Below are 13,455 nucleotides of genomic sequence, written 5' to 3' on the forward strand. Positions count from 1 at the left end.
CTTCTCAGCTTGGCACAGGGACAGTGGGACCCTCTCCCATGTCACTGTGACCAGCTCCATGGCCACCGGCACGTGCCTGAGCCATGGCTGCTGCCAGCATGGCACCCTGAGCACCACAGGATCCCCTCCAGTGCCCGCCCTGTCCCCCTCCCTGCTGGGAGCACAGGAAATAATAACTCATCCCAATCTCAGGGTAAACATCTTTCCCAAGACTGAAACTGCCAGTGCAGGACAAGCACTCAGCTGTAATTTACCCTGGCATTGGGCCCTGCCCTGCTTGTTCCACCTGGGTCTTGGTGGGATCCCCCCGGCCATCCCAGTGCCTCCCCCAGGCTGCACTTGCAGGCTCACAGCCCAGCTTTGTGCCCCTGGAGGGGAAGGGTCTCCCACAAGCAGTTGCTGAGTGTGGGGGGTCCAGCCCCTGGAGCCCCCTCTGACTGGACTCTTCCAATTTCTCTGGAAGGCTGCAGTGCAGTAGCCCCCCAGCAGTCCCCCAATGCAGGGGAAGAAAGTCCCATTGCCTGGAGACTCAAAAACCCAAACTGGCAGCCCCCTCCCCCAAAAGGAGGTCGGGCAGCTGTCCCTGCTCTTTGGTGTTGGCGCTGGCCGCAGCAGTTGGAATCTGACTCGCTTTCTGTCTTGAATTGGTTTTATTGCTTGTCCCAGGGCAGCCCCTTGAGGCCTCACTCGTGTTGGCAGAAGCTCTTGAGCAGGGGGGGCAGGTCCAGGCCCTCGATGGCCAAGCGGTGGATGATGTGCTTCTGGATGACCAGCCGGCACAGGGTCTGCAGGGAGGGGACTGGAAGAGAGCAGAGAGGAGCAGCTGAGACAGTCAGGAGCAAAAGGATGGGCCCCGAGGATCCCCGGGCCCCCGTGGGTTAGGGGTTTAGCTGGCTCTGCAGCAGCCATTGTCCTGCTGTGGGGTCCAGTCTGGTGCTCCAGCTGGGATGGGAGCAGGAGGGCCCTGGGCAGCGAAGCTCTCCTGTTCCCTGGGAGTAGGTTGGGAGGGCAGTCGTGTGCCCGAGCCCTGTGTTACCATGCTGGTTTGGAGTCGTCTTCCCTGGGGGCTGTCAAGCAGCTCCCTAGGGTCTTGCATGCCCACACTGTGCTTGGTCTGCTTCTGCCAGTGCTGGTGCCAGGCTGCCAGCTGGATGCCGCAGGCAAGGGCCATGCTGCCCACAGAGACTGCTCTGGCCATGCCGCTGGGACAACCATCTCCAGAGCCATTCCATGGCCACACACATGGGCTCTGCCCAGTTCCTGCTCCTGTGATGCGCCCCTGTTCCAGAGCCCTCAGTGCTCCATGGCTCAGGCACAACCAGCCATAGCTGGTGGTCTCAGATTTTAAACAAGAGCTGACTCCAGTGCAGCTGCTGGGCCTCAGTTCATCCTCTGCCACCAGGAGCCAGACCAGGGTGAGCACCCCAAGCTCAGCAGACCCCCAAGACAAGCCCTGGGTGGGAACAGGAGCCCAGTCCATCCATGGGGCCAGTGGCACCAGCAGAGCTCTGCCAAGCACAACCAAGCCATTCCCAGCCGGCTCCAACCTTGGGGCTGTTTTGTGGTGGATGGAGCACTTATCTCTGCCGTGCCGGGTGCTCGGTGACAGGTCATAGACACCCTGACACCCCCTGCCTCGTCCTCCCACAGCGCCTGTCACCATGGCACAGCCACTCTGGGTTTTCACTTCCCCAGCTGGAGCCTGGCCAGGAGCAGAACCACACTGAGAGCAGTTGCTCAGCCCTGCGGAAGTGCTGCAGAAACCGGAGCTACCAAAATCTTGGTGGAGGGGGATCAGCCAGATTGCAGCTCGCACAGAGGTATGTGCTGCTGGCCAGTCCCTGGCGTGCGGTCGGGCTCCAAGGGGGCTCCTGTGGCCAGTTGCCCTCGGCAAGCTGCCAAGGGCCTGAGCACCAGACATGTTTAACCTCCCGGCTGGGATAATCCAGTTCTCAGCAGCTGGCTGGGAGAATCGCAGATTCTGGCCTTGAGACAGAAGCCACTGAACTTTACACCACTGAGAGAAGCGGTGCCTCCGTACTCGCTCCTCTGCCTCCTCACCCAGCCATTGGCATCTGCTGATCTTTGGTATGGTGCTAATTGGCCCTCATTAGCCTGACTCCTTGCAAGAGCCAGCAACCAGCTCCATCCTTCCCAGCCCCTCCTCAGCCGAGGGACGCTGGGTATTGCCCAACCTCCGATGGCATCACAGGGTGTCTGCCCAGGGCACCCCGTGGCTGGGGCACGCGGCAGGCACAGGGGCACGGTGTGGTGCCAGGGCAGGTGACATGGCACAGCCGGATGTTTTGATGCCAAGGCAGGAGGTTGCTTGGCTCCGGCCTTTGTGTGCCATGGGGCAAGGCTGGACATGGCAAGGAGCCTCTGCCCTGTGTCTCTCTGCCCCGTGTCCCTCTGCCATGGCACACGCTGATGCTCCCACCGTGTGTGACCCGGCCAGAGACCCCCAGCTCCTGGCCCATGCAGGACATACCCCGGTGGGGGTGGGGAGGTACCTACAGCCATATTCCACCGGGATGACCCGGACGCTCTTGGTGGAGGCAAAGACGTCGACCACGGCGTAGAGCGGGCGGGCGGTGGGCAGGTGCCTGGCACTGGGCCCCATGTCTTCTCCGTTGATGACGATGTGCATGTCAGCAGTGCCGTCAGGCTGCGGGGCGTACAGCACACCGATCCGGCTGCGCCGGGCAGTGGCGGGCAGCACGTTGGTCTTGTAGAGGTCGTCCAGGATGTGGCTGTAGCGCCCGGGCCGGCTGCGCCCCACCAGCGTGTCACGGAGGATCCGCATCCGCTCGATCTGCAGAAAGGGGTCCCAGGGAGGGGCCCGCACCGGCGCCGCTGCCTCCCCCTCCACCACCACACGATTGTGGCTGCGGGTGATGGCAAACACCCAGGTGTCCCCCATGTTGACCAGGTCCGGCAGTGAGTACTCAGGCACCACTTCCAGGTGCTGGGGGTCGATGGCTGTCAGCCCCACACGCAGGTGCCCGCACCAACCCCCTCCTTCTCCTCGATCTCCACCAGGAACACCTGCCCTGGCGCCAGCGGCTCCTGGCTGAAGCAGAGCCCGTTGGCAAAGCTCTGCACCCGGGTGGCCCGCGTGCGCGAGGCGTCCAGCTGGACGTTGGTGCCGTGGACGTGGTGGAACCGTGCAGCGAGGCGGCACCGGGCGGCCATGGCTGCCGATGGTGCTATTTTTAACTGTCCCCGTCACAGCTGCTGGCAGGCGGTGACAGGCTCGGCCCTGGTGCTGGAGGGAGGGCAGGAAGGGACCCCACGTCAAATGGGGCACAGATAGTACTGACAGCCTGCCTGGTGATGCCCACCAGTGTCTGGTGGTGCCTGTCTGTGCCTGGTGGCACCAGCAGTGCCAGGCAGTGTCTGGCGGTGCCCGGCTGTACCCAGCTGTGACCAGTGGGGTTCGGTTGTCCCGGGACGTGCCTGGTGTCACCTGCCGTGCCCGGTGGTGCCTGGCAGTGCATGCCTGCCAGGACCCCTGCCCACTGTTCCCCAGCTGTGCCCACTGCTCCCAGCAGCACCCGGAGGTCCCGGCTGTACCCAGCAGTGCCTGGTGGCACTCAGCTGTAGCCGGTGGTCCCCAGCTGTCCCCACCGTGCCCGGTGCACCGGCAGCACCCGGCTCTGCCCACCGGTGCCGCCCCCGCCGTGCCCCCAGGCCCTCCCCGACCCCAATGCCGGAGTCCGGGGGCTCCGGTGCGGGGCCGGTACCGGGACCCACCCCCTGCCCCCCCTCCCCGCCCGGTTCGGTCCCGGGGACGCTCCCACGTGCGCGAGTGGGGCGGGGGCGGAGCCGTTTGCCCCGTGGTCTCTGATTGGCCGAGGCAAGGCCCCACCCCGCTCACGTGATCGCCCGGAGGTCATATGGGCGCGTGTCATGTGCCTGCCGGGACCGCGCCTGCTGCGCCGGGAGCCGCCGAGGTCTGGGGGCTCCGGCACAGGGAGGGGGAGCGGGACCGGGAGCGGCCGGGGCCGGGGGGGCGGGGGAGCTGTCCGGGAGGGAGCCGGGGGGCCCGGGAGCCGTGACAGGGTAGGACCAGGGCTGAGGGGACCGGCGGAGCGGGAGGAGCCTGGACGGACCGGGGATAGCTGCGTCGCTGCCACCGAGCATGGCCCCGACCTTCCCTTTTCCCTCCCCTCGCAGATGGGGCCGGTGCTGTTGTTCGTGCTGCTGGGGCTGGGTCTGAGCCGGGCCGCCCCCTCGGACCATGAGGTGACGTTCCTGCCCGGGCTGTCCAAGCAGCCCGCCTTCCGGCACTTCTCGGGCTACCTCTGCGTCCGGCCGGGCATGTACCTCCACTACTGGTACGTGGGGCTGGGGCCGGTACCGGGGCGGGGCTGGGCAGGGGTAGAGTGCTGATGGGTCGCATGTCCACAGGTTCGTGGAGGCCCAGAGCAACCCCCAGAGCAGCCCTCTGGTGCTGTGGCTGAACGGGGGCCCTGGCTGCAGCTCCATGGAGGGCTTCCTGAAAGAGCACGGCCCCTTCCTGGTCAGTAGCCGCAGCCATTCCTCGGGGCTGCCGGGGGCTGGTCAGCTCTGTGGCATAAACTGTCCCCTGGGGCCAGCCTGGCTGTACCCATGCCTCACTGCCTTCTGCTTCCCCAGATCCAGCCTGATGGAGTGACGCTGAAGTACAATGACTATGCTTGGAACAAGGTGCAGGCACTGTGACCTCCCACGACTGTGGGGAGAGGGGGCACCCTGAGGGGTTCCCCCTGTCCCACACACCCTCCTCTCGAGTTTAGCGGGGCAGGAATGTGCCCCCCAGCCAACCCTGGGGGAGGCCAGGCACCTGTGGGTGCTGCCACCAGCCTTGCTGAGCCAGGAGGGGCTGGGGGGATCTGCTCTGACCTCCACTTGTGCTGCTCTCCTTGCAGATTTCCAACATACTCTACCTGGAGTCCCCGGCTGGAGTCGGCTTCTCATTCTCTGACAACAAGAAGTACACCACAAATGACACTGAGGTGAGTGACCCAGTCTGATGATGACCCAGGTCCTGTCTGTACCCATCTGGCTGAGGGGTCCTGCCTGACCCTGGTTCCCCCTGCCTGCAGGTTGCTCACAATAACTACCTGGCACTGAAGGAGTTCCTCCGGCTCTTCCCTGAGTACTCCAAAAACGATCTTTTCCTCACCGGGGAGAGCTATGGGGGGGTCTACATCCCCACACTGGCTGAGTGGGTGATGCAGGACCCCAGCCTCAACCTGAAGGTGTGTTGCTGGGCTCTGCTACTGGCCAGTGTGAGCAGGCAGCATGGGGCTCAACATGGCCTTGCTCTGGGGCTCTCAGATGGCACTGGGGTGGGGACTGGCTGTGCAGCCAATGTGCAGGGCTCTGCTGGGACGTGGGGTGGGTCTGACCCCCAGCCTTTCATCTTCTCTGGGGGTGCTGGCAGCAGCTGCAGGTGGACGTGTCCATCTGTCCCTGCTGTGCTAGTCAGGGGAGTGTTCTCTGGCACCCCCGACCCCTCCTGTTCCCTCCGTGCAGTAAACACTGCCACATCTGCTTCCTGCCCTACACCACGGCTGCCTGCAGGGAGCAGGAACACAACAAAGTTTGTTTTCCTTGTGCCTCGCAGGGAATCGCTGTGGGAAATGGCCTCTCATCCTACGAGATCAATGACAACTCCCTGGTGTACTTTGCCTATTACCATGGCCTGCTGGGGACCAAGTAAGAGAGCAGCAGGGCTGCCACTCGATGTCCCTGTGTGCCCCGTGGGGCACAGTGTGGGATGGGGCTGATGGGGTTACTGTGGGATGAGAGGAGCTCCTGGCCTGCCTGGGGCCAGCAGCTAGGCTCTGGGGGTGGCCCCTCATCCCAAGCAGCTCCTGTGGGTATGGTTTTTGGGGGGGTGCACAGGGCACTGGGCTGAGCCACAAGCCCACGAGGCAGGAAGCCTGTGGCATGGCTGTGGGTGGGTGCTCCCTCCCAGGCAGTGCAGTGCCAGCCTCTGGCCTCTGCCCTTAGGCTGTGGAAGGACTTACAGGCCTACTGCTGTTCCCAAGGGAAATGTAACTTCCATGACAATGCCAACCTGAACTGCACACTCAAGGTGAGGGGGTCTGGAGCCTCTGAGTGCGTGCCTGGTGCCAGTGTCTGGCTCTGGGTGGGTCCACTGTCCTTTGACCATCCCGAGTCCCAAGCTCTTTTTGTGGCTCGTTGCAGATGCAGGAGGCAATTCAGATAATCGAGGAGTCTGGCCTGAACATCTACAACCTCTATGCCCCTTGTGATGGTGGTGTCCCTGGGAGCATGAGGTGAGAATAGCCCCAGGGGGCACATGTGTCTGGGCACTGGCTTGTGTTTGGTTTGTAGCATGTGAAGTCCCTGCTGACAAAGAAACATGGTGGGCTGGGCAGGGGATCCACATCTGGCTGCTGCTGAGGGCTCCCCAAGGGAGGGCCCTGCGCCTTTGTTCCTCCAGCACTGTCCTGTCCCCATGCCAGGTACGAGGGTGATTGTCTCATCACACATGACCTGGGCAACTCCTTCATCCGGATGCCAATGAGGTTCTCGTGGCGGCAGGTGAGCCCAGGTACCCGTGTCACCAGGCTGTGACTGTCCTCTGCCTGTGGGGCAGAGTGTGGCTGCTGCTGCAGCAGGGACTCTCCTGACTCTCCCAGAACCTGTTCCGGATGCCGGTAGCCCGGAAGAGGGTCCGGATGGACCCTCCCTGCACCAACTCCACAGCCCTCAGCACGTATCTGAACTCCCCAGAGGTGCGGAAGGCTCTGCACATCTCCCCCGAGGCTCCAGAGTGGGAGGTGTGCAGGTGAGTGAGCTCTGGAAGGGAGGGACCCAATGAGCTGGAGCAGCTGCCTGACACCAACCCTTCCCCTGCAGCTTCGAGGTGAACCGCAGCTACAAGCGCCTCTACATGCAGATGAATGACCAGTACCTGAAGCTGCTTGGAGCTATGGTGTGTGTGTGGGAACCCACTGGGCCCTGGAACCGTCCCTGCCACACCAGCCCTCCTGCCTACGTGGGGCTCTGCCCTGCCCAGTGCTCACCCTCCTCCTGCTCTGCAGAAATACCGGATCCTGGTGTACAATGGGGACGTCGACATGGCCTGCAACTTCCTCGGGGATGAGTGGTTTGTGGACTCCCTGTGCCAGAAGGTAGGTGAGCAGGGCAGGGCCTGGGCTGGGCAGTCACCAGCGTGTTCAGCTGTGCCAGGGCCAGCTGCAGGGAGAGCCCGGGCAGGGCTGGCACTGAGGGTGCTGCTGCTGGACCCAGGTGCAGGTGGCTCGTCGGCCCTGGCTCTACACTGAGAGAGGTGAGAACCAGATCGGGGGCTTCGTGAAGGAATTCACCAACATTGCCTTCCTCACTGTCAAGGTAGGGCTGGGGGCTCAGGATGACAGGGATGCTGGTGTGCCAGACACCAGTGCTGCAGCCAGAGCAGGGTGGTGCTGGCTTGGCCTTGACCTGTCCTCACCCGTGTCCTGCAGGGAGCTGGACACATGGTGCCTACAGACCGGCCGCTCGCCGCCTTCACCATGTTCAGCCGCTTCATTAAGAACGAGCCCTACTAGGAGCTGCGGTGGCAGTGCCCGGCTGCCCCCACCACCCAGTATCCCTGCACAGCCTGTCCTGTCCCATGGGCTGCACCCAGGCCACCTGTGCCAGGAACCAGCCACTCCCACAGCTAGCTGGGCTCCCGGCTCAGCCCAGACCCACGGGACGATGCCTGGCAGGATGGGCCAGGGCTGTCTGTGGGTGCAGACGAGGAGTCCCGGGGGCTGCCTGTGGGTGGGGGATCAGGAGTGCTGGGGCTCTGTCCCGGCTGGGTGAGGAGCTGTGCCCCTGCTCCAGCCACCACTTTGCTCATGGCTTCCCTACCAATGCCTACCCCAGGGAGGGAGCAGCACCCACCACTTCCCCCTGCCCTGCATGCACCCAGACAGGCTGCAGGCAGCTGGGCACTGCTCCTGTGGGGACCCTGCTCCTCTCCATGCTGCTGCCACATCCGATCCCAGTGAAGGAGCCTTACTGTGAAGACAATCCCCCTGCCCTCTCACTGCCCAGGGCACGTTGTGCCCCTGGGAGCTCGCAATAAACCCTCTGAACCAGGTGGCTCCGATCCTCATTGCCCAGCTCCTCACACCACTTGCCACCTCAGCATTCCTCCCTTTCCTCTCCCAAGGAACAGCACCACATGTGGAGGACCCAGGCAAGGTGAGTGCTGATGTGTGCCATGCTGGGGGGGCCTATGGTCTGTGCCCCCCACTCTTTAGGGGTCCCCACAGCTGGAAACATGCTGCCCAGAGGGGATGTGCAGCTGCCCTGAGCTGTGTCTGCCCCTGAGTGCCTGCGTTGGTGCTGCTGCCTCCCACATTTCCCTCACACACAGTCCAGGGGGGCACCTCCTCCAAGCAGCGAGGCCGCGTGTTTGGAGTCGCGTGGTTTATTAGTGTAATGAGAAGGGGTGCAGCAGGGGTTCCCAGAGCGGTTGTCTCCACCTTGCTACCACCCCCAGGAAGTGCCGGTGGCACTGGGAAAACTGCTTCCTACCTCCCACCTACGGGTCCAGCCCGGGATCTGCCCTCAGTGCAGGGAAGGAGCTAGAGCTGGTGGGGATCCACGCTGGGCTCTGCAGGCCCTGCGCTGGGGGCGGTGGGAACCGGGCGGTATTTCTCAATCACCTCCCGCAGCCCCTTGGAGAAGTGGAGATCAGCTCCCACCATGAGGAATCCCTGCAAGGGGAAGGGGATCAGCACACCATGCAGGGATGTGACACGGGCCCTGCTGTCACAGCCCAGGGTGTCCCTGTCCCCCCACATACCGCGTGGTTGGTGACCACCTCCTTGGTGAAGTCCATGCCTTCTGGCAGTGGGATCTGCACCCCCTTCTTGGTCCTCTCTGCAGGGAGAGATGAGGTGAGGCCAGGAGTCACTGAGCTCCTGCCCCAGGCCCGGCTGGGTGTGATGGTTCCTACCATTAATGATGGGCATGATGGTCAGCTGCAGGAGGGTCTTCAGTGGGGCCTGCAGGGAGAACAGCTGGGAAGAGGGAGCAGGGTGAGCAGGCAGCCCTCCACAGGGCTCTGGGGGGCACAGTGGGGATCCTGTGACATGCAGCTGCTCCCCAAGCCCATCCTGTGCTGTGGCTAGGGGGCTAGCAAGGGAGGCCAGGGGCTAGCAGGGCTGTGCTCACCGCCAGCGACTCCAGTGCAGACTGCTTGGAGTAGATGCGAAACCTGTGGGACAGAAAGCAGCCATGAGAGGGGCTAAAGGGGACCTTCCCTGCAGCCTGGGGACCCCTTTAGCCCGGGGACCCCAGCCCAGGCCATACCGCCGCAGGTCCAGCTGCATGCGCAGTGCCTTCCCTCGCAGAAACACCTTGGCACTCAGCTTTGTCTCCTAGGGTGAGAGGAGGCCACGTGGCAGCCCTGCTGTGGCTGAGTGCTCCTCCTGCTCCACAGCCTCTGCTGTCCCTCCGCTCTGGGATGCTGGAGCCATCCCATGCTGGATGGGGAGTGCTCCCCCCTGCATGCAGCCCCCCACTCACCATGGCCATGCTGGACAGCTGGACGGGGGGTTGGCCTTGGGGTACCAGTGAGATGTTGAGGAAGGCAGAGACAGAGACAGAGGTGCCAGAGGGTTTGATGGTGCAGCGGGGGGGGGCTGACACCTGCAGCACCAGGCGGAGGGGAGCATCCACAGCTGGGCTCTGGGGAAGACAGGAGGGCAGGTGAGCTGAGGCAGGGCTGAGCTCTGCCCCAGGGCTCCTCCTGCTCCAGCTGATGCTCCTCTCACCAGCATGAAGATGGTCCCGAAGAAGGTGGCTCTCAGCAAAACATCCAGGTCCTTGGGCACCTGCAGGTAGGAGAAATCAGCACAGGGTAAGCAAGCAGGCGCTGTTGGTCCCAGCAGACCTGCTCCCTGTAGGGCATCTCTGCTCTGTAGGTAAAGCCTGGCCCTCCCTCCTGCCTGGCAGTAGCCCCAGCCCATGCAAAGCCAAGGGTCCTGGCCCTGTTTACCTTCTCCCCCTGGAGCTCTATGGCCAGCACACCCGCCTGGAAGTAGGCGTGCATGGCGGAGTCAAAGAAGTACTCTGAGAAGGCAACATAGACCATCCGCTCAGTCTCCTTGATCACCGGCTCCACTGCGTGGTTCTCCAGCTTCTGGTTCTCTCTTGCCCGGGGGAAGAACATGCCCTGGACCAAGAACAGGAGCCATTTCTGGAGCCATAGCACAGCCCCCCCTTGCTCACTCCATGGTGCCCAACATGTAACTGGTGCAGAGCTGCTCCCACGGGGACTGGGGGGTTGGTAGGACAGGATCCAGTGTTCACCTTGAAGTCTAGATCGAGGGTGTCCGTGGAGATGACCGGATCCCGCAGGAGAGAGTAATCAATCCCAATGTGCTCATCCACGTAGTTTCTCACTGCCAGGGGACATGGGCTGTCCTGACCCAGCCTGCAGGCAGCCCAATGCCCAGCTCTGCCCTCCTACAGCAAGCAGGGTCTGGTCCCTTCCCCCAGGCCAGTGCTCACCTGGCACTGTGTCCAACAAGGAGTTCAGCAGCACCAGGCTGGCATGCTCCAGTGATGGGCAGATCTGAAAGGCAAGGGCTGGGCTAAGTGGGGAATCATTCCCAGGGCCAGATGGGGTTCAGGACCCTCCTCCTGCCAAGAGGCAGAGCAAGGCCAGGCTTCCCCAGCTCTATCCCTGCCTCCATTCAGCTGTACCTGCTGGCTGAGGAGGAAGCGCATCGCTGTGACAATGAATGTGCTCAGGAATTCATAGACCTTCCTGCAGGACACAACAGTAGCTCTGTGGCTCCATCCCTGCTTCTCCATCCCCATGCAAGCTCCCAGCGTGGGCTGGGGAGGTCCTGTGGATGCAGAGCAGGGGAGCTAGGCACAGGCTTCTGTGGTGAGGCTGGGTGTACCCGAGTGTGCCGGAGAAGCCTGCGTGCATTCTGGCAATGGAGGCATTGCAGGTGACATTGGAGATCTTCAGGCGCCCAGCCTCATCCTTGGCCAGCTGCAGCACTGTGTGGATGCGGACACCATCCGCAGAGGCGTTGATGGACCCAATGTCATAACTGGAAGAGAGGAGAGCAGATGAGAGGAGTGCACAGCTCCTTCCAGCTCCAGGGCAGGGCACCTGTGGCATCCTGCGGGCACAGCCCAGCCACGGAGTCAGTTGGAGCCCCGGGGAGCAGGAGGCAGCTCACAAGAACCAGTAGAGCAGCTGCCTCCGGAAGCGCAGGCTGATGGAGGCGTTCCTGATGTTGAAGAAGAGGTGCTGCTGAGGCTGGAAGTGCAGGTTGGAATGTGCCAGCTGCAGGTCTGTCACCTTGACCCTGCAGGGGACGGCACAGAGATGGTCAGATGGACAGAGGGACGCAGGGAGCTGCATGTGCAGGGAGCGTGCAGCACTCACTGGCTGATGTTGTAGTGGAACTGCCCCTCTTTCCCATGCAAGTCTGACACTGTCATGTTCTGCAGCTCCTGCTCCACGAAACGCAGTCCCTCCTGCTCTACTGCAGAGCAAAGGGAGTCTGGGCTGGCTGCAGCTAGGCTGTGCCACCCTCCCAGCAGCACCTGCCCCCCCAGCTATCCATGCAGGCAGGGCAGGCGGTGCCATACCCAGATGCACCATCCAGAGTAGTGTCCTAGCCCAACTTTCACCCAGATCTTGGGAGCAGGGTCCCACCCACCCTCTTACCCAGGTCCAGCCCTTTGGAGGTGATACGGATCTTGCAGCCAGGTGGGCTGTGCGAGGCCATCACCAGCCAGGGCAGGAGGAGCAGGGGGAGGCAGCTGGCGGCAGCCATCTCGCACCTGGAGGCAGAGAGCAGGGTCAGCACTGACAAGCCCTGGGACACACAAAGGGCACAGCTGGCCACCCTGGGAGAGAGGCTGCTGCTGCCCAGCCTGCTCACAGGCCCGGGGCAGGGGGGTCCATACCCTGTGACTCCCCACACTCTAAAATCTCCCAACGCATCTCCTAAACCCCCATAGACCAGCTGCCCACGAGCAGCACAGCCCCCAGCAGGGACCCCCCCCGGGGGCTAGTCACATTCCCTGGGAACATTCCTGCTGCCCCCAGAAGTGTCCCAAACACACCCAGTCCCCAAAACTGCACAGCAAGGCATGAACCCAGCTTGTTCTGCGGCCGTGGGGACACCCAGCACCCCCCAGAGAAGGAAGCCGCCTCCTGTGGGGCTGCCCTATAGCCCTAATAGCCCCCCCGGGCAGCCCCCCCCATAGGGATGTGTGCCTGTCCCCTTTCCTTCCCCCCTCCATGCTTCTGGTGCTGTGCTGAGAGAGGAGCTGGAGCCTGCTCATCCAGCAGAAACAGGCAGAGCTCCCTGATAGATTGTGGGGACTTCCAGGGCTCCCCCACAGCATTTCCCCCCGGCTCTCTGGGAAGGAAAGGACAGGGACCCTCCGGTCCGGGGCCCAGAGCCGCCACCCTGCCCCGTGGCCGTGCATGGAGCCAAGAGCTCGCCTGAATAACGCCGGCTGAGTTCGGATACTTACAGTGAGGCTTGTCCTTGGCTCCCCTGCGTGGGGAAGCTAGATCACGTGAAGGCTGGAGGGGAAGGAGTATGAGGAGCTCCAGGAGTTTCTTTGGATATGACTGAGGTTCTTCTGCTTTTATATACCCCACCAGCTGCCACTCCTTGTAAGCCCACAGCTGGGAGGAGACAGTGGGATGGGACGGGGAGGATACAGGTTTCCAGCATGCCGAGCCCTGGCTGCCTGCCAGCGGGGGCAGAAAGGCAGCGGGGGGCTCAGAGACCCGGGCTGGAGCTGAGCAGCTTTCCTCCCCCCGAAAACACGGCTCCCTGCATCCCGCACCACGTCCCCGGCCCGGCTCAGCCCGGCGAGGGACCCCCGGCGTCTGTCACATCGGGGCAGACCCCCAGACGAAGCCCCCCCTGCTCCCCCAGCCGCCTTCCGCCGGTGCAGCCCGGCCCGCGGCCGTTGTGCCAGCACCGGAGCCCGCACAGGCCCCGATGGAGGCTGATTTGTGTCCGGCTGCGAGGTGAGCTCCGTGCAGAGACGCCGAGGCTGCCGGCTGCTCTGCTCCGAGCCGGGCAGCTGGAGTGCTGCGGGACGTGTGGCTCTGCCGGGACTCGCCAGCTTGCTGCCTGGGCTCATGGCCCCGAGAGCGGCACAGGCTCAGCGTGCCACGGCGCTGCCGTCCTGCTCCATCCTGCCCCTGCCACCACCCAGCTGAATGAGCAGCTCCACAGCCCGGGACATCCTCCCCGGGGATAGCCGAGGGGCTGCCCCTACCCTCGCCATCCCTTCAGCCTCCCCCGAGGCTTCGCACTGTCGCTCCGTGTCCCCTCTCCCCCCAGGCTGTGCAATGAGGGTCTGGACTGAGCCGGCTCTTCACTCCGAGGGGGTTATCGGTGCCGGAGGACTGAGCCGGGCTCTTGTGCCCAGCGCAGGGAA

At 63.4% G+C, this 13,455-nt stretch overlaps 3 protein-coding genes across 3 annotated transcripts; 1 reads left to right on the forward strand and 2 right to left on the reverse strand.

Moving 5' to 3' along the window:
* Window positions 1-628: 628 nt before the first annotated feature.
* Window positions 629-3,260, reverse strand: NEURL2 (neuralized E3 ubiquitin protein ligase 2). Its single transcript, XM_008497757.2, is given in 3 exon segments — window positions 629-799; window positions 2,518-3,018; window positions 3,021-3,260. Coding segments are annotated over 3 exon segments (792 nt in total). The 5' UTR covers window positions 3,196-3,260; the 3' UTR covers window positions 629-683.
* Window positions 3,261-3,869: 609 nt separating this feature from the next.
* On the forward strand, window positions 3,870-8,110 carry CTSA (cathepsin A). The gene is made up of 15 exons (XM_008497756.2): window positions 3,870-3,956; window positions 4,180-4,340; window positions 4,414-4,525; window positions 4,642-4,692; window positions 4,914-5,000; window positions 5,091-5,246; window positions 5,615-5,706; window positions 6,004-6,088; window positions 6,202-6,293; window positions 6,483-6,561; window positions 6,660-6,808; window positions 6,880-6,955; window positions 7,065-7,154; window positions 7,273-7,374; window positions 7,488-8,110. Exons 1-15 carry the CDS (start codon window positions 3,900-3,902, stop codon window positions 7,569-7,571), a joined length of 1,473 nt encoding a protein of 490 aa, XP_008495978.2. The 5' UTR covers window positions 3,870-3,899; the 3' UTR covers window positions 7,572-8,110.
* A 317-nt stretch (window positions 8,111-8,427) lies between these two features.
* On the reverse strand, window positions 8,428-12,812 carry PLTP (phospholipid transfer protein). The gene is made up of 16 exons (XM_008497901.2): window positions 12,532-12,812; window positions 11,714-11,829; window positions 11,429-11,528; window positions 11,220-11,348; window positions 10,932-11,087; window positions 10,729-10,792; window positions 10,534-10,597; window positions 10,333-10,424; window positions 10,019-10,195; window positions 9,795-9,854; window positions 9,547-9,708; window positions 9,331-9,398; window positions 9,193-9,235; window positions 8,975-9,038; window positions 8,822-8,898; window positions 8,428-8,732 (listed from the first exon to the last, which is right to left on the reverse strand). Exons 2-16 carry the CDS (start codon window positions 11,820-11,822, stop codon window positions 8,601-8,603), a joined length of 1,497 nt encoding a protein of 498 aa, XP_008496123.2. The 5' UTR covers window positions 11,823-11,829; window positions 12,532-12,812; the 3' UTR covers window positions 8,428-8,600.
* Window positions 12,813-13,455: the final 643 nt, after the last annotated feature.

Source organism: Calypte anna, chromosome 20 (genome assembly GCF_003957555.1).
Source record: "Calypte anna isolate BGI_N300 chromosome 20, bCalAnn1_v1.p, whole genome shotgun sequence".
Lineage (NCBI taxonomy): Eukaryota > Metazoa > Chordata > Aves > Apodiformes > Trochilidae > Calypte > Calypte anna.

What these genes read in the sequence shown, in the direction of transcription:
- CTSA (XM_008497756.2), top strand. Translation starts at nt 3,900, where the DNA reads ATGGGCGCGTGTCATGTGCCTGCCGGGACCGCGCCTGCTGCGCCGGGA. An exon ending in ACACCACAAATGACACTGAG is followed by an intron (nt 5,001 to 5,090) that starts GTGAGTGACCCA and finishes CCCTGCCTGCAG; the next exon opens with GTTGCTCACAATAACTACCT. An exon ending in GGTGTCCCTGGGAGCATGAG is followed by an intron (nt 6,294 to 6,482) that starts GTGAGAATAGCC and finishes TCCCCATGCCAG; the next exon opens with GTACGAGGGTGATTGTCTCA.
- PLTP (XM_008497901.2), bottom strand. Translation starts at nt 11,822, where the DNA reads ATGGCTGCCGCCAGCTGCCTCCCCCTGCTCCTCCTGCCCTGGCTGGTG. An exon ending in TTCCACTACAACATCAGCCA is followed by an intron (nt 11,349 to 11,428) that starts GTGAGTGCTGCA and finishes CGTCCCCTGCAG; the next exon opens with GGTCAAGGTGACAGACCTGC. An exon ending in TCGGGACCATCTTCATGCTG is followed by an intron (nt 9,709 to 9,794) that starts GTGAGAGGAGCA and finishes TGTCTTCCCCAG; the next exon opens with AGCCCAGCTGTGGATGCTCC.